General features: G+C 41.5%; 1 protein-coding gene across 1 annotated transcript; it reads right to left on the bottom strand.

The window, feature by feature from the left end:
- Positions 1 to 1695: 1695 nt before the first annotated feature.
- On the bottom strand, positions 1696 to 8184 carry gata6 (GATA binding protein 6). The gene is made up of 7 exons (XM_070845395.1): positions 8116 to 8184; positions 6559 to 7467; positions 5804 to 5976; positions 4848 to 4973; positions 4646 to 4733; positions 4447 to 4544; positions 1696 to 3947 (listed from the first exon to the last, which is right to left on the bottom strand). The coding sequence occupies exons 2-7, from the start codon at positions 7406 to 7408 to the stop codon at positions 3786 to 3788; spliced, it is 1497 nt and encodes a 498-aa protein (XP_070701496.1). The 5' UTR covers positions 7409 to 7467; positions 8116 to 8184; the 3' UTR covers positions 1696 to 3785.
- Positions 8185 to 20192: the final 12008 nt, after the last annotated feature.

Here is a 20192-nt window from a genome sequence, read left to right as displayed (position 1 = left end):
GACATGATGTAATCTCGTCACACTGTGTGGAGCCAAAACATTTCACTGTCATTCAGTTCTTTAAGTGTCCTTACTGCTGTTTTATTATTAGAGAGAGTGGAATTGTGTTTCTCATCAGTACATATTATTTTGTACTGAACTTTGCCCGTGTGTAACAAACTTCCTGTGTGACTGTAAGAGTTTATGACTAAGGTGGAGGAGGTGTCTTTATTCTTTCCTGTACAGTCCTTGATATGTTTACTAAATGGACAAAGCCCTGAAAACACAGTTTGGCTTTCTATGAATCTGACAAGTCGAATAAATCACAGAGTAATAGTCCAGAACAATAAAAGGTTTATATACACAAACGCTCTTTCCATTAGTGATCTTTTCATGTCGCTCCAAATCTATAAAGACTCCACAAACAGGACTGCTATCATGTTTTTAAGTGTTTTTTTTTCCCAGAATGTGCCGCCGTGTCTGTCGAGGAAACCCAAAAGGGCTGAGTCAGAGATCCCATCTCTTCCGGAGGCAGGGCCAGCAGTGCTCTCCTTTGAAAGGCAACATGGAAAGATCAACGGGCATCTCCTGAGGGAGCCAGTGGGCCATACTGTGCGGCTGCCCCATGGCCAAGCAGCCCTGGGGCCTGTAGTCTGCTGCTGTTGCTGCTGGGTTAGCCTGCGCTGTTTACTTTGGGAGGACTTTCAACCCTGCGCAGCCATCAAGACCTCTCTATTCTCCCTCTTTGTCTGTCAGAGCCAGAAGCCAGAATCTCTCTTTTCCCCTATTTTCAGCTCATATGCACATCACCCCCACTTGTGTTCCAAAGCTGCAACTCTGTGACAAACAACATTCGCAATTTCTTTCCATCACTTCACAGATAATAACTGTAAGCTTGCAGTTTGCATCACTTTGTGTGAACGTGGTTACTGATGTGACCCCAAGCTCTGCGAACATCCATCCAGATGAGAGCGCAGGGAGGATTTCTGCGCTGTTGTGTTTATATTTCCTCCCTTGCAGCACCATGGATACCAGTCAGACAGTGCCAAGGTAGGACCACCTCATAAATTCAGAAACCTTTAAACATTTGCTGGTGTTTTGAGTACAACACTAGTTTGCATTTACATATCTCAAGGTAGTTTTGTAATTTAACCACGTGGAAGCTCAAGGACTTAATTCCTGGTGGTCCCTGTGTTTTATATAATACCCTGAAGCAAATGAACAAGCATGAACACGCAATCACAAATTAACACGCACTGTTTCCATATAAATTTGCACCCAAACTCAACGCAAGTAACACTAATACTGGAAAAAAATAACTACCCTGGATGACTTTTGGCCCCAAAAATGTCAGTGGCTGCATCGTTCTAATGAAAAAAAGACAAAAAGTTTGGTCTTTTGCAAAAGAAAGACAAATAAGTGCAGTTACAATGCTCATCTCCAAACTGTGGATGTGGCCATTGTGCAGTGTAGCACATTCCTCCACACTCAATAAACTCAGCTAAATCAATATGTCAAAGAGCAGACAGATAACGCTAAGCCCAGACATAAATCTTCACCATCTCTAAAATCTTTTCATGTGGTATTACTCACAGGCCATATTCGCTTAAGTACAGTAAACATTGTGACAGGTACTTTGAGCTGCTGGTTCAAGGGGACACAGGAAAGTGGATTGTGCTTTTGAGCCTTCAGGGGCTGGTAGAGAAGAAAAACTCTTGAGTAAAAAAGCTGTCAGGAAGACTAGCTTTAATGAAACATAAGCAGAGTGAGGAAGCAAACCGCTCAGAGAAAGCTGGAAGTCAAAATCTGCAATGTCTGATTTGAGATGCAATTGTTGAAGTATTTAAAGGGAATATCTGAATTTCTGAAGCACAAATTGCGTTTTTTTTTCACAGGAAATCTTTGCCTTGCATTAGCTGGTTTTGATTTATTTTCTTCATGTGCTTCCCTCCCAATCACGAAAACATCTGAGAAAATAAAGCAATTCATTTTTTGGTCAGCCAGGGAGAAATGGGGAGTCAAAGCACGGCTGTGATTGCCTCACTAAGGTATGCCTGAATAATATTAATATTATGCAAGAGCATGGTTCTTTCCACAACTTCAAAATACTGATTCTTTTTCTTTAAAACACAGGGGAACTATAAATTCATTTGCATCACCAAAACAATTTATTGGACGGAATTTAAATAATTTCTTATAAAAAAATAAAACAACAACAAAAAAAACTGATGCTGAAATAAACAAAAATAAATAAGTCCAGAAGAATGAATGACATGCCCTTTATGGATGAAGCAAGTTGCGAAAGACAAAATAAAAATGAGAAATTACCGTCTTAACGCCAAGTTTCATGTGTAACTCATCAGACTGCCTTCAGTTTCAAACCTCCATGATTGTTTTATGGCCTGAAAAAAGGCTTTTTGAGACTCCACCCACCTCACCGCTGGACAACATGGAGTCAAACTGTGATAAATCAAACATAACCTCTCACATTTTGATTTTGCACGGCAGACATGCAGCTACGAATCCAGAATCTTTCACCACAGTGAGTTTGCATTTTGATGAAAATATTGCATGGAAATTGTTTGCTTCTTTTATTTTCCATTTTCAACTGTCATTATAGCTTAATACCTCATTATGTCAAGCTATTGGGTCATTACACCGCCTTTAATCCTCACTGGGATTAGTCAAAACCATCAAACTAACACGAATTTGTTCAGAGATTACCTCACTCTCCACTTCGGTCTAATTTTGGTATAAAAATGATGCATGCTTGCATTGCGCGAGGTACATAGTTTATAGTGAGTCAGGTAGTGCAGCCAACAGTCAGTGGGCCCACTGCTATTTCTGGGTGTGCTTTGTTCAAACAAGCCATCAACTGCATTACATGGAAGATTATTTTGTAGCTCCGCTTTGAGAATAGTACCTTAATGCTACCCAATAGCTGACAATGTCAATATATCTATATCAAAAATTAGTCGGAAGGAGTTGATTATTTACATTTTTTTTTCAGTAAATAATTAAACAATACCACTAGATGACATAGTCTTTTATACCCTGTTTAAACCAAACTAGTTTCAGTCAAATACAGTAAGAGCTTTCAGTGGAAAACGTGCAGATTCAACACTACTGTTCTACAAAAAAAAACACTTGTAAAAGGAAAAAAAAATTAGAAAAGAAGACATCAGAATGTTTTAACTTCTACTCTATATTGATATCTTTATTAACAATCATAGCCATGTTTTCAACAATGGAAGATTTATAAATATTTTTCTCTTTTGATTCATAAAAGTTGTTTTGGCACTTGTGGCATGATTCCAGTTGTGGAAAGAAAAAAAAAAAAAAAAAAAATCTAAATGTCCTTATAAAATACAGCGCTTTACGAAGCAGTGGTATCCAATCAACAGCTTTTTCTTCAGAGAGGAAATCCGTTATGTACATGATGGCTTTATTTTAAGAAACAAGATCTGGTTCTGTGCCATGGAGGGGAGAGATATAGAGTGCATGGCAGGTCCAGAAACCATCCAAAGCAGGCCACGTGATTGATCATCTGGCCTGGTGATTCCCTTTTGTTTTCTTATAAGGCAACAAGCTCCCCACACCAATCTGGAAACCAATCCCAGCTATTCCACGCTCGGTTCAAGCTCTCAGTGTGACTTGAAGGTCATCTCGCCCTTCTTTTCTCCCTGTCCGACTCTTCTTGCATCAGCTGCGAGGAAGGAAACAAACATCGCCCCTGAATACTTCCACACTATGTAGCATCCAGACAGAGGGGCCAGGGATTGCTGTCCTCCCAGAGATTTAGATGTTCAGGCTAAGGCCATGGGGCACCAGGGTTCACCCCTCACTGAAGCTACATCTGACGGCTGGGACAGGCCCACGCTGGTGTACAGCCCGTCCTGTCCCGGGTACTTCACTGCTGAGCCGGAGCCTGCTCCCTCCGCTGAGCTGGACAGCACAGACGAACTGACCTGCAACATCAGAGCAAATATAGAATATGCATTAATTGTCAAATTATATTTTCAAAGCAGGTATTGAAAATAAGCATTTGTCTTCATTTGGAGTGTGATTCACATGTCCTTTGACACTGAAATGCATTACGCCACTAGAAAAAAGCACCAGATCCTGAGCAACATAAAGCTCATCTTACTGTAATATCACAGTGATGCATCACCACAGAGCATGTGCATGTGACCTTTTTAGCAAAAAGCCTCCTTTAACAAATGCTCCGATGCTTTCAGTTTGTTCATTACAATCTATTCAGGCCAAAGGATCCATCAAGGACAAAGTCTGACAATCAAAATGACTGTAAGGATTGAATTTTAAATGTATGAATATCTATAAATTTACCTCAGGTTTTTATTAAAAACACACTACTGTGCAGATAAGTCCAATTGTGACGTGTTTGATGAGTTCAAATGGAGCAGCAGACGTTTTAATTAGAATGAACAAGAATAATTTATGTCTTACCCCTGACACCTGTCCAGAAGGAGAGCTGGTTTTCGAGCAGTCTTCAGAATTAGAGGAAGATGTAGATGTGGGAGTCATAGAGACTGAGTTGTTATTTCCTGGAAATATATAAAATACATTGTTGAGGTCACGTTATGTAAAACAATATGTTGATGATAATTATCTACAGGTGTTTGAGCAACAGTTATCACCGACTCACCAGAAGATCCTTTCGTTTTATTCAAAGTTTTCGGTTTTCTTTTTCTTGTCTGAATTCCCTCTTTCTTCATGGCGAGAGGCCGAGGTACCTGCAGATTTCAGATCATTTGTGGAGAGCGATTTATTATTTTGATTTGTGGTGTGTTGATTAGCCAAAGTGCGTGTTAAATCCGAGGTAAGCGTAAGATAAATTCTCCACTCACCCCGTGTAGTTTTGTGTAGAGCCCGCATGCGTTACACACCGGCTCTCCCTCCGCGTTTCTGCGCCACAAAGTGGTCGTGCTGGTTTGACAGTTGGCGCAGGACAGGCCGATTCTCCTGGACGTGGACTGGTGATAAAAACGACAACACTGAATTAATTAGGATCAATGCAGAACTGGAGCATTTCACAGGAGGAGGAGATAAAAGCAAATATGTCAAGACTTGGAGTTTTTGTCACCTGGAGTTAAAGAAAATGTTTTCAGTGAAAGCCACACTCCGCTAATTCAATTACATTTCGGCCATTCACACCCTATTTCCTAACGATAATACGGGTCCTATTATGAGCTCAATTTATCTGCCATTTACGCAAACTTTTTTTTTTCTTTTTTTTTTACAGGATGTTCATTTTCAGGGTAAGTTTCCTTGTGAAAACTGTGCGTAATGCGCATAATGGCACCAGGAAGAGATCTGCCCTTTGTGTTACCTTTTAAAATTAAATTACCCAAATGAAGCAGTGAATAGAGGCGACAGATTAAGTGCCAAATATCTCCATGTGTTGGTAGATTTAATTCAAATAAATCAGCGCCTTTATTCTGTTAAAACCAAAGTACTGTAAATGTTTTAATAGTCCTCTTAGCGACCAAATTATTGCTGGCAGATAAATTGATATTATTGGGTAATGTGATAAATGATGTCATCAATTTGCACATAAAAAAAACCCCAACAATCAGCTAAAATTGTCAAATGTAGGTGTGTTGGTGTATTTTAAGAATACATATCGGCCCATTTTATATGATGTCCAATGAGAAAGATATTATTTAAAGAACTAAAGCTTGAAATATTGCATAAATGTCTCTTTTCTGCATGAAACGCTATGAACACCGTCGATGATGACCTCCAGCCATTTGTTTGAGACAATTAGGCAGGAAATTGAGCGGTTAAGTGGTCCCCTGCTCACCGTCCGTTTCTGTGGTTTAATTAATGGCCGGCTCAGCCCATTCATTTTGCTGTAAAGGCCGCAGGCGTTGCAGAGAAAGTGGCCCGTGCCGTCGCGCCTCCACAGCGGCGTGGAGATGGAGCCGCAGTTGACGCACTCTCTGCTCTCCCCCATGTCGTCGAGAATATCTGAAACTGAAAAGAAAGACATAAATCAGCATAACGCGCAGCTTTTAAACTTGAAAACCCCTTCCACAGGTCGATGCAGTCAGCAGGGACCGTGTTTCTCTCCCCCTCCCCTGATGTAAATCAGATCCACAGATGTAGTAAGAATTTGGATATTTAAAGAATAAATGTGGTCCAATTATATTAAAATGATGAGTTATATACTTGATGCACTTCCAATGTAGCCAAGGTAAACTGTTTTCCTGTGTATTGTATGGTTACACATATTTTAGTCAGTTATAGGCCTGTGCACGTTAATAGGCCTCATTTCTTTTTTTCTTTTTTTCAGACCAAATCCTGCCTGATTTGAAACATAAGAAGAACATATTTGCTACTTTGTTAAACAGAGTTTGGGTAGGCTATTCCGTTTTGATATTTTGAGCTCTGGCCTCGACAGGGAGATCAGGTTCTGTTACAAAAGCGCATTGGATTTCAGGGCCAGCTCAGCAGTTGCGTGTCTGATTAAAAGCATATAATCGTTCCTCTTACATCTCAGACTGTGAGAGTGATTACACCGTCATGTATTCCTCTCTACCTTGTGTGTTTTCTTACCTCCGTTTGGTCCTCGAATCAAGGGCGCGCCTCTGCTCTGCAAGGTGTGCAGCATGGTGTTATCAAAAGGTCCCCCGGTCCAGGGTGACGGCAGCTGGGACAGCTGTGGTCCAACATAGGGGGAGTATGGACTCGCGTAGGTCCCACTGAGGGGCCGAGAGAGGCCGTACTGGTCTCTGCTGCTCACATTCAGTGTGTTAGCGTAGCCGGTGTCCCTGGGCGTCCCGTTGTTCATGGGAGGGCTTGGAGGGTAGTGGAACCGACTGGAGGCGTGCGGGCTCCCGGTGCTGTATGAGGGGCTCTCCGGGGCGGGCTGAGACCAGACCGAGTGGCTGGAGACGGCGTGGCTGGGCTGCGCAGAGCCGCTGGCCTGCAGATAAGAGAGGCTGGGTATCATGGGGCCCACCCGGGAGCTGGGGACGTACACGGGGGAGTTGGGGTTGGAGTGCATATAACCACCAGAGGAGGAATCATATCCAGTCTGGCTCTGGGCTGCGGCGATGGCCAGTGTTTGGTACATGTCGCTCGGGTCCACCAGCAAGCTCGCCTTGTGCGCTCCGCTGGAGAGGACGAGTTTGCTGCCCTGGTCTAAATCCGTAAACAGCGGGATGTCCTCGGCGGTGGTCAGGGTGTTGTTATGGTGTCCGAAGTGAACGTAGGAGTGTAGAGATCTGCCGTCGGAGCGGCGGTGCCCCAGTGCGTCAAGCTCGCTCGGAGGAGTCCTCAGCTCATCCGAGGCGGGGCCGTCCCTCCTGCTGTCACCGGGCAGGTAGGTGTGCTCAGCCGGTGACCCTGGGCTGCTGGATACTTCTTGCTTGACCATGGACCAGCTGTTATCGCCCAGGTCCATCCAGGAGCACTTTCCATACACCGTAAGGGTTAGCAAAAATCGTCAGGGAGTAGTTCACCCTGTAACGAAAAAAGAGTTTTGTTAGAATAACAGGAAAAACAACAACAAAAAACGCTTCAAGTGAGTGAGTTTAAAAATTTTGTCCCATAAACATCTGGACACAAACGCATCAAGTCGCTAGAAGAACAAGAAAAACGCAAAATCCACCTCTGGTTTGAGCTTGTTCTCATCTTTAAAGGAGCAGCCTACACTTTCCACAATAAGACCAACCACTCTGCCTGTTGATAACACGGCAGGCTGGTGTGCATCATATGTAACACATCCAGTCCACAGTGACTGCCATACTCCCATCATGCGCTCTTAAGAAGCACTGGATCCGTCCATGTCAAATCTCTGTCCTCCCCTCCACACACACACACACACACACACACACACTCATACACACACACACGCAAACACACACACACATAACAGATAGGAAACAAAACGCAATATGTCTTCACAGCAAAAGAGATAACCGCTTGATAAGACCAAAAACAGATAAGGGCGGAGAGGCAGGCTGGAGCGATAAAACAATACCCCTGAAATGATGGTGTCGGTCGCCGCCACTCCACCGCCAGATGTTTAACCCAGCTGTGTGGCAGGAGGAATAAAGGCAAGGCAAGACTATCGAGGGGGGAAAAAAGGAGACGCTTTCCGCCACTTACCTGCTAGTTTGGTGCCATAGGTCGCAAGCAAAGTCCTTAACAGTGAGCCGCTGCTTCTCCTGGAAGTACTGGGAAACGTTAGTGGCGTCTGAGGAGGTTTATGAGAGGAGGCGCTTCTGGTGGCTGCGGCTGCGGGAGGCGGACCAATCATGTGGAGTGTGAGCGGCTGGAAACACGGTGGGGGTGCCAGCCTATGAACTCCTCCAATCAATCACACGGAGAAACAGAAAGAGGGAGAGACACAGAGAGAAGGAGAGAGAGAGAGAGAGAGAGAGAGAGAGAGAGAGAGAGGAGAGAGAGGGAGAAAAGTATAAAAGTTATTATAATTTGCTAATGCAATCACGTTTCACTGTTTTCTACAGTTGTGCTTGTTGGCAGAGATGGAGCTCCATCCCTTCCTATCAGTTCTGCTTTTTAATTTTATCAAATGCAGCTGCTGATCAATAACTAACACCTAAACAGGCTAATAATAATAATAATAATAATAATAATAATAATAATGAGCGTATTTTATTTCTATTGTGTATTTTTTCAGTATTGTAACGCTGCTGTTTTGCTTTACAACATTAATTAGTTACTGACATTTATTCAAACCATTTTTGCTGATTACAGTGCTGGAATGTAAACTAATTACATTTACTCCAGTGGTGCATTTATGAACGATTTTCAGAAACTTTTGCTCTACTTGAGGGCTTCACTCACTTTTAATGAGGGAGATTCTGCACTATTTGCTGCTCTGTATTCATCTGACAGCTGCGGGCTTGTTACACTCCCCGTTATGATTTTACATGAAAACATTTGGTCGGTTAAAATATAACAAATAATCACACAACGAAACCTCCCAACAGCATAAAATGTAGTTAAAATTAGCTTCAGCTTTTGAAATAATACACAAGTGAACTACAGCTTCCACATGACTGCACCATAACATGACATACAGTAATAAACCAGCCACAGGCCCCGTTTACCTGCATAGGAAATACTTCTTATACTTTAAGGACATTTTGCTGAAAATACCTCTTTTTGTTTATGCCAGATTTTGAAAGTTAAATTATTACCTGTCATAAAACACCTGAATACTTCTTCCACCACTGGCTGATTATTACATCCATATTAGATCAATGAATTAAGATGATTTTTGATTGATAACTGCTGACTAAAATCACAATTACTAATTCTACAGTGGATTATTGTGTGGAGTGGTTTAATAATATGAATAAACTAATACAATACAGTTCTTCAGAGGCTAATGTGAAAAAAGCACATTTCTTATTTTCACATTTCCGCGCCTTTGAAAAGCCTCGATTCAAGGCTCGATGTCTTCCTCCTTGTTTATTCTCTGTACTCACCGCAGTGATCAATAAATCCCCTCCTAATTAGTTTATTTAAGTCAGACGCCTCCGTTCAGGATTTGAATGGCTTCAGCTGTGTAGGAGCGCAAACTCCCAGCACGCCCCTGCTGCCGCCGTGAGGAGCCTCACTTTGAACCGCGATGATTCGCTCAGCCTCAATACGCATTGTGAGTGAGTGGGGTGATCAAAAGTGGCGAGGTGTCAATTGAATCATTCACTCATGTGCGCCTCTCCTCACAGAGGTGAACCAATAGTTCATCACACTCACAGCCATTCAGCAGGTATTTGTGTCTGTTTACTTTTTGTCTGGGTGGGAGATAGCTGAGCTGCAGGAGGATCTGAGGACTCCACCGTTTAGACCATCACTACCACTAATATTACTAATGGTACTACTGCTGCACAGCAGGATGAGCTGCAGGGACAGCTGAGGACTTTTGTGTCTCATATTAGCACTGCTACTATGCAGGGAGATCCCAGGAATCCAACATTTCCTATTAATATAATAATAATAATAATAATAATAATATAACTAAGCTATATCCCACTAATATCGCCAAAATATATAGTAGCATATATTACTAAACTACTACAAGACGGCTTCAGTACAGACTGAACTGCTTTGGGCCTGTGGAACATATTATTACTATTATTAATGTTACTATTCCACTACAGTGTGAGGCCTACTTGAAGCTGCAGAGCTAAACTCACTGCCAATATCCATTATTATTATACTCCAGTTATATCAGATATTATATTATAGTATTTCTACTAGCACCACCACTGTGTCTGTTAAAGATGTTACTGTTATTATTAGAGCTACTACCACTACTTATTCTATGACTACAGCTTCTTCAAGCATTTTACTTTTGCCTCTACAGCAACCACATCCAAAGCCACTACTACAAAAATATGATTATTATTGTTTGCCCACTACTACTGCTTTTTATACTATTATTACTACTGATTCTGCTGTGACTAATAAAACTACTACTACTACCTCTACTATTATTACTACATTTAATAGCTCTGCTGTTGTAGCTGCTGCTCAGTAGGCTGCTGTGATGCTGGCACTACACTGTGAATATGAATAGTTACTTTATGGATGACGAGCAAGTCAGTGTAGGATATCAGAGCATAATATCTACTGATATAAATATATGCATGCTCTTAGGATTAACTGCTGCTGTTGATGGTAAAAGAGCTGAAACTCCACGTCTCCAGCACCGTCGCCACTGTTGTTGAAAGTATTCCTGCTGCTCTGAATGTCTAAATTTAGATGTAACAAAGGTCGCGTTTCAGTGTGTGGCTCTGGCTGTCTATGTGGGTGCATGTGGAAATAAATCTGAAGGCTACAGCTCCAAGTTTCCGCAGAAAATATTAATTCATCTTTGGGGACATATTGTTTTTGCGCATGCAGGCACACTGAGTCAGCCTCATGGCTTCTGCCTGCTCCCAGCTGTGAGAGTGGATCCAGCCCGGCACACCACCTGACAGCCGCGCAGCCAGTAACTGGAGAGGTTTTAGGAGATGTGCTTTTATCAGAGGGAGTAACCAAACCACGCGCTACCGTCTCCCATCCCATCGTCTCAGTGAGCAGTTGTCAGGGAGGTGCGAGAATACAAAATCCTGTTGCTCTTTTTTCTTTTTCTTTTCTTTTCTTTTCTCTTCTCCTCCCCCCCTCCATCTCCCTCCCTCTCTCTCACTCCTAAGTCACTGGCTGCCGGGGCCTCGGGATTTGATAAATGAGGTGTTTTCGCAGGGATGTCAAAGTGTGCTGCTCTGACACACGGGGCCTGCGAGGAGAAGTGGCAGGACGCCGAACTGTCTCCACATTTATCCACAGACGGTCAACCACTGTGGGCCTGCGTGGATGTCAGAGACAGGCCCGTAATCTAATTATCCTTATCACGCATTTAACTGGAAGGGGCCTTTAAAATGTACACATCTTGTAATTGTAGGCTAATAGGCCCACTACTCTGCCAATAATAATAGTAATAATAGTGATAAATGTAATTTTTTTTAAACTCTAAATGGAATATTGGGAATATTGTAGAATATTCAACAAATGTTAGTTTCGTTAGAAGAAATACAAAAATAATATAATATTAAAAAAAATATGAAAGAAACAACAACAGCAATAATAATAATAATAATAATAATGATAATAATAATAATACATAACTAAAGCTTCTGTTTCTTCTTCCCCACTTTTTACCCAGAAGGCCTTGGGCTTGTTTCTTTCAGGAGGTGTGCAGGCCAATGGCCGACCCTCTTCAGGTGTCACAGCCTTATGTACCGACTTGATAATGATTATCTCCAACACTCCAGCACTTGTTATAAGCTGCTCCTGATTAGACAATTCTGCCCAATATGCGCGCCGTCACGGAGATAACAGGAAGCAGGAATTACACCGAGGTTCTTCACTAAAACTGGGATTAATGTCAGGTGACGTATTATTAATGATGGCGGCTCTGACCTGGTGAGTAGTTTCTTTGTGACTCAGCGAAAACGCCACTGAGCGCAGTTTTGATTTCTCCGTGGCACAGGCTCATAAAAGGCTCTGTGGACATTTAACACGCCCTAAACACGAGCACGTCTCTGATGTCTCGGTCGTGATTAATGAGAAACGACCGTGGCTGCATGTAAAACACGCAGGAAGGAGACTCGATTCATCATTTTAATCACCACTCAGCTGTTTTGGCGCATTTTCCTTTTATCTTAGCATTTCACACAATGCTTGGCGCGCACGTGGAGCCATACACGTCGTAATAGGCGATTAATTATAATAGGAGATGATAAAGGGGGAATATTTTTCAGTTTGGATGGGGGTTTGCATTTTGATGGTATTGCATAATTTTTTTGCAACCATTAAAATAAAATCCCCACTTTTTCTTGACAAATTCCTCAGAAGTGTTGCTGCTGACATTCACATTCGTTTTATCTGCTGATAATACTGAACATTAAATGTAAAATTGCACTTTAAATTCAGCATTGCTTGTGTATGTGATGTATTTGTTATTTTGCAGATATTATAGTGGCATGATGGCTACAAAAAGCCAATCATTTTTTTTTTGTTTTGTCATTAAAAGAACTTAAAGTCTCAGTATAAAATCATACATTAATTACATAAATATATAATAACGTGTCTATAATTGACGGCATATGCAATTTAAAACTACACACACACACACACTACAATACAGTTTCAGATTAACTGACTGGAGATTCAGTATATTCTTAGAACACTAAATGGTGAGTTTTATTATAATGATCAAAGTAATCTTGTTGTCTATTGCCCTGAAACACTCAGTTTCAAAATAAAATATCCATAATAAATAAAGAAATACAATGCACATCCTCTCCTTATTAGGCTGAGCAACAGGTTCTCATCTATTTCTTCTCTTTCTTGTAAATGTGTAAATCCATGCAGGATTTATCAGTTTAATTCAATCTAGATCAATTTATACATTTCTCCTAACGTACTACATCAGCCGTGCCATCTGTGAAAGCCATTTTCTGTATTTATGACCTCCATGTCTTGCCGCTGGAGCTTTTAAAACATTGGCCTATTTGCTCTTACTTTATGGAAGACACAGTTAAGTTTTATACCTGCACAGGTCTGTTTCTCCCTGTCTTCTACTGAATGGCAGCTTGTCCGGAGCTGCTGGAGCAAAGGCTGCTGGGAGACCGTGAGCGTCAGACTCTCCTGTTTGAAGTGGTAGATGATTAAACGGGCCATGACAGGTGTAAAAGCAACCTTTGTCATTTCGGACATGTACCGTCCTTGCTTCCTCGGCTCGCCCACAACGGAACGCCCTGCTCACCTGCCTGCTTACACCGAGTGTGTGTCCATGAGTGTGTATGTGTGTATATGTGTGTTTGAGTGTGTAAGTCAGTGCTGGAGGTGGATTTGTTTTTCTCTCTCCCTGCCACAGAGTCCCATCTGTGACTTGAGAAAGATGGAGGCACGTTTATCTGTAGTTATGAGTTATTGTTTGTGTTTCCAGCAGCTCCAGTTTATCACACCAGTGTCACAATGTCACATCAGCCTGACACAAGCTTCAGGGTTCGTTTGACCCATTCTCTTAACTTTGGCTCCAATCACACATCAACTATAACATATGGTGTCATATCATTTGTGCTGCTCTTGTCTCCTTGCCTTGAAATGGACCCTTAATATCAGTGGGAATACTCCAGATAAACAGAGATTAAAAAAAAACATAATTGGTTGTAAGCAAAGATATTTCACTTTGAGATTTCATATAAGACACTGGGCTTGTTCTGTTATTCCACGGAGTTGAAATTCAAACAAAGCTTTCAGAGAGACGAGCTGCGGCTGAGCACATTGCTCTGTAGTACGAGGGATTAAGTGGATTAGCAGAGCAAAGTCTCGCTGCATGTAATTATAATATTAATTTGCACATTTATCAGGTTGTGTTTAATCATATTGGATGTTGGATTAAGTAGATAAGGGGAAAGATCTCCTGCATAGAATTATGAAATTAGTTTGTACGCTTTTCAAGCTGGGCTTCATTTGATGTGGGCTCTTTAATCAGCAGTTGTCTGCAAAAGACCAAAGTCCGTTTACTATTTTTAGATATGCTATGATGTGGACAGATGAAAGAGACAGAAAAGTGAATGCTCTTCATGACACGGGGTGAAGGAGAATTCGCTGTTCGTGTTTTTGAATGAAAGTAGAGCAGACCAGGAGGATTAAGAGAGAATGTTCTGCCCTTAACTGGGTTTTACTAGATGAAAATCAGGTGCTGAGTGGTTGACAAGCAGTTGACTCATGGCAGGAGTCTTCCAGCGTTTTTGGAGGCTTCAGGAAGCCATGATCATTTCTGCCTCTTAGGTGCCATGTTAAAGGAAAGAGCCTTTAGTCAGATAAGCCCCCCCCCCCCCCATCCGTTACATATAAAACGTAAGTGTTTAAAAATCCATTAAAATAAGATAAGGCAGAGGTGTACGATTCAACACACTTAACCACTAATTGTATTTACAGTGTGATCACAACAGTGAAACTGTATGGAAAAAAGAACAACCTTTCATAGAGACCACATCTACAAAGAAACTGAAAAAAAAAGAAAAGAATCCAAAATGTGTAAAAATAAATATTACAGTTTATCTTATGTGGATCTTTTTTATTCAAATGTTTAAAAAAAAATACAGAATGCAAACTGAGACTGAGATGACTGAGATTTTATGTCTGTTAGCCCAAAAAATGCTTTTGGTTTATTTGAGGTCACATTCTTTGGTGGTGATTCAGTGGCTCTTACAGGAAAATTGCATCATTACTATTCCTAATTACAAAACTGTGCGAGTGGCTGCAAACCTGTCGGCCGGGGTCATGACACGATTTCGGGAAATGGGCTTATTCACTTGATGACAGCGAGATGAATGAGAAGATTGATGCTGCTGCGGCGTCTGTAGGCCAAATATGAAGCTACAGCTAATGGCTGGTTAGCTTAGCTTAGCACAGGGGAAACAGCTAGCCCGCCTCTATAAGGGATGAAAAAATATATATAACATGCAAATTAGTGAGCTTTAGAGATGCTGTAGGCAGATTTGGACAGAGCCTGGCTAGCTGTTTCCCTGTTTCCAGTTTTTGAGCAAAGCACAACTAGCTGTAGATTCATATTTAGCAACTGACTCTTGGAAAGAAAGAAAGAAAACATTTATAACTTTAAAAGATTTAAAACAAACAAAAAAAACATGAATTCTCTTAATGCTTGACTTTTTTCTAATGTTTTTTGTTTCTTGTAAATTTGAGATTAAATTAGATTAGATTGATTATTAATTAATGAATGAATCCACTAAATTAAAATTCAGCCTTTCGATTGGACTGTTGACAACTTGTAGAAGCAAGGAATCACACCAGCAAGAAAGTTTGGAATCCACCACACAATAAATGTGATCAAAGAGCAAACAGGGACCGAGTGTGGACCTGTCAAAGACGCCGTCTTTCTGTCTCTGGAAAACCAAACCTCATCTCTTGTGTGGATTCAGAGGCCATGTTATTGTTTCCACGCTAGCGTCTCCATCCTGTGTAGCCAGCCCCTCTCTATGTGTTTTGTCTCAGGAGAGAAGGTCAGGTCTCCTACAGTACACTTTGTGACTTTCCCTGAATCAGCTGTTTGGAGCCCCAGCCCGAGAGAAAACAGCCTTGGGCAGAGGTGACGTCACTGATAGCAAAACAGAGACAGTTTGGAGGTGAGTGGGTGGTAGCGATGGCGGTAGAGAGCTGGCAGTAGGGCCATAGACCACAGAGGGGTGGAAGCTCAGGCCTGACACTCTAGTGGAGAATGGACAGAGCAGCTGGCAGACCTTGCAAGCCCACTCATGCTTTCAAGGTCTACGGAGACTCAAATGCTTGTTAGAGAGATATGAAAGGAGTGTGCGGTGTAACTGAAACAATCAGCAGGTGTTAAAATCAAACTGGGGGACAGATGAAGCAATATAGTTGGAGATCTTGGATGTTGACACAATCAGAGAAGCACAGGTGGGAAAAACTAAAATAGATGAATTCCTTTTAGCTCTGTTTAATGGTCCAGGCGCTGTTCATGCTTGGCTTACTCTCACATCGTCACGACTTACTGGGACATTTTAATAAAACAGAGCCATTGTTAATGTTATTAGTGGTGTTATTAGTACACCAGTGCTTCTCCTGCTATGACAAGTCAAAATGTCTGCTGTGAAATACATGAAACTTGTTCAAAACCAGACTTCATTTTATAGTTTAGTTCTTAATATTGTTAACATTATTTGTTTTTCATTTTACAGTGTCACTACATCAAATTACAAAATAACACATTTTTTTTTAGTGCTATCTCACTGGTCAGGTTGTTTTGGTTTCATTTATTCAGGCTGAAGGATATCTCTCTCTCAAATTACTGCCTCCACCCAATACAACGGGGGTGAATGAATGAATCTTTGTTCCGAATGCCCATTAAAATTACATTATAAAAATCAGCAGCAATGATCTTCCCAGAAGCACAGGTATAAATAATAATTAATGATGGCTTAGATATTAAGTCAACAACTGCTAGCTACTGTTTTTTCTATAAAATAACATCTATGCTGTAAATATCTATAGAAAGCCGTTTCTATAAAAACTTTTCATAGCGGTAGAGGCAGAAATCTCTGGGAGAGATATCTCCAAACCTGAGCAGATAAAGCCAAAACTATCTGTATGTCCATTCATGGCTGGATACCACTAAAGGTAAGTGAGAAAATATCTTTTTTTTTTTTTTGTAATTTGCATGAACCGAAAATACATGCAGAAATGACAGCAAGACGCTAAACAGTGTTGCAAAGAAACTGTCTTTTCAAGTAGGAAGTGCTGAAGTTTGGCCTTGACCTTCTGTAAATACAGTTAAACTTTCTTTGCAGGGGAAAATGTGTTCAAATGTGTCTATAGCTTTTCAGTCAGAAGAACAAATAAGCCCTCTGAGATCTGATAAGATTTGAGCTTCACTCAAAGAGGTCTGGAGCTCCACCAGACATGGCCGACTTTGCACGCCACTTGTCCTTCCATGACCGTACAACCTCGCCTCGTCCCGGCCTCTCACACTTCACACACATGCAGACAAACACACACTCACACAGCTCCCCTTCCGCACACATTAAACACACTCTCAGACCGACTTGGAGGTTTCTGTCGCCCTCTCCTTCACTTTAGTCAGTTGCCAGACAATGAAAACATTGAGAGGTAGTTTCTATGGCGTGACCAGGGTTTTGTTTGCCTGAAAAAACATATGCATTCTACATGCTCCAATTATGGTTTTATCAGATCGCTGTCAAACACACCAATCATGCGCCTTCCTTTGTGCCCTCTCTAACGGTGTGTACTGTACCACGCGGAGCAGTGGCTCGCTGTGTTTGCATGTTTGCCCATGGTGGGAGTATAATATCTCAGGCTGGTTTGTGTCCCTGTTGGCAGAAAACACACAGCTTAGTCGAAAAACAATGTGTCACAATGCCTTCTACTTTACTGTAACAGATTGGTTTCGAATGCAGGACTTCCTTGTATGAATATTACTGCAAAATTAGACATGAGCGGTGTTGGCCCTCTCCAGTATCTAACAAACACATCCAGTTTCTGCTCTGACCGCTGGGTCTCCTATTTAAATAAAAGGAAGCCATATCAGAGTGATCTGCAGCACGTACAGTTAAATCCCTTATTGTGACTTGGACTGTATGCCTCAACAAAAGAGGCTAAGAAAGACATGGCTGATCTGACTTGCCATTGGCTCAGTTCTCGATTGGCCTGACTTCAGTACAGTGTTGCAGTCACGTCCACATTGCCAGTTATTTTACAGGAATGCTGTTGTCACAACTAAAGCTGTGTAACCATAATTTAAATATATAAAGACTGTATGTACACCTGTAGTTGGAAATTTGTTGGTAGATAATTTTATGAATATGTAAACTGTTTTAATTTTTTTTTTTATTTGAGTCTGTTTCCAAACCAAGACAAAAATACATTTCTGAACTTCAAAAGGAGAAGTCTTCTTGCTTGACCTCCGCCTTTTGACACAAAGGCAGACCCTGGCCAATGTGTGTGTGGTTTGTTTTGATAGACACCGGTCAGCAGCTTGGGTGCTTAGGCTCCTCTAAGCCCAATGTTTACAGATCTGCTAGAACGCAGCCTTATAGCCTCAAGATGCTGCATTCAGGCAGGCAGATATCAGTGAGGTCTGGACTGCCTGATATTATTCATGAAACGCGATTAACACAACAAGATAATGTCGGTGAATCAAGGTGAGGATGGAGCGGTGCCACAGCTGATATCTTCAGTGCCACTCTGTGACACATTTAAATTAGAAAAGATGACAACATGACATCCAGGTTTTTACTGTTAAGATTTACTGTGTGCAATCCACATTCATCTGTTGCAAAATGAGTAACCCACTGCCAAGATTTTGAGATCTCTGAAGATTATTAAAACATGATTCAACATCTGGAAAACACAAAAAAAGTTGAGTGCAAAACCTTCTGTGTCTGCACAGTTTCAAAGGTTAAAATGAACAATTTTTCAGTGCTTACTTTATTGACATAATACAAGAACAGCATAGCAATTTGGGAGAAGCACATGTGCTTTCTTGCAAGTGAGTTAAATGAGAAAGTTGACACCACTCTCATGTCTATGTGTTAAATAAGGAGCTGGAGCCACTTAGCTTAGTTTAGCATAATGACAGGAAGCAGAAGTGAGTTCAAAAGCATATCAACACCTCCACAGTTCACTAATGCATAATTATGTTGCGTCTCGTTTGATTAGTCCGTACAAAAACTGAAATACAAAATGACATTTTGGGATTTAAGAATAGACGTAACTCCTTAATAATACTGATTAATGAGATAGAACATGTTATGTCGTGAGCTTTAGAGGTGTTAGTGGATGCTAAGCTAGACAAATCACCTCTAGCTCTAAACACGCAGACATCAGAGTGGTATTGATCTTCTCACCTAACCCTAGAAAGGAAAGTGAATTAGTGTATCTCACAAAATGTTGACCTATTTCTGTAAAGACCCGAAGTTTCTCATCTGTGTCATCTCAAAAATAGAAGCAGTTGGAAGGATGTTGCTGTTAATGGCGGTGGCTGACCGATAAGGTGCACCAGCAGGTTTTACAAATCGACAGGTCTCATTACAGGGCTTGCAGATGTTTTAGTTGACTAAAGCGTAATTCATAAATTGCCAACAAGAGTTAGAAACATCACATATAAAATATTACATATGTAATGTAACGTGTAGAGTTCTTATCACAAAGTGTGTTCACATTGCAGTGCAACACCGTGACATTTCCTCATCTCACAGCAACATGCCTGGCTGTACATGTGCTGAGAGTCATTCATCAATGTCCTCTACACCTTAGACTTTTGCCCCACAGTAAAGTACCTGGAGCACTACATGTCAAACATGGTTCCTCTTAACTTTGTACAAGACAACTTTACGTCTTGACGTTTTATGGCAGAAAGGATAAAGGTCATCATGAAGGTCGTTGCAAAGATCCAGCGAGGGAGAGGCCTGAACTGTGTGAACAAGTCTACGTGGGAGAGAAGGAAGCAGAGAGGGATGAATAGAGGGAGGGAGAGGAAGAAAAAAAAGAATTATGACCAGAAGGGAGGCTGCTTTCCAACACCACGCATGGTGAAGTGCTGGTATATAAAAGCCACACCACAGGAGCGTGCACACACACAAATACACACCTAGCGGGATTCCTACCTGTGAGTCAGGTCAGTGGGAGTCTCAAGAGCAGGAGGCGGTAATCAGTAACAGTGTTATATGGCTGTGTTAATAGTTAACGTGGCCCCTAGACACTGTGCCCCTGGCCCAAGCACCTGCAGCCCCTTTTACAGGCATCATCCATGGAAAGAACAAATAGTCTGAATGCTTGTTGGGCACAAAGACTTCACATGAACCATCTCATCTGACATGCCAACAGGTGTTTGGCGAAAAAGACTCAAAACGCACTGAACAGTGAACAGAACAAGGTAATTTACTGGAGATCCAACATTGTTATTAACTCCATAAAGCCTTGGCATGCTCTGTACAACTTTATTGCCCAGTTTTTCTTCTCTTCTCTTCTCTTCTCTTCTTTTCCAGGGTCACAGGAACAGAAATAAGTGCTATCAGATAAGTGCACTCCCCCAAATGGCCTTTGGCTTCACACCCACGATTGAAAATTTAACTAACATCTTTGGTAAAATCCCATAGCTGCTC

The sequence above is a fragment of the Pempheris klunzingeri genome, chromosome 15 (genome assembly GCF_042242105.1).
Source record: "Pempheris klunzingeri isolate RE-2024b chromosome 15, fPemKlu1.hap1, whole genome shotgun sequence".
NCBI classification, from domain to species: Eukaryota; Metazoa; Chordata; class Actinopteri; order Acropomatiformes; family Pempheridae; genus Pempheris; species Pempheris klunzingeri.
The sequence above is the reverse complement of the archived record's forward strand: the minus strand, read 5'-3'. Positions and strand labels throughout refer to the sequence as shown.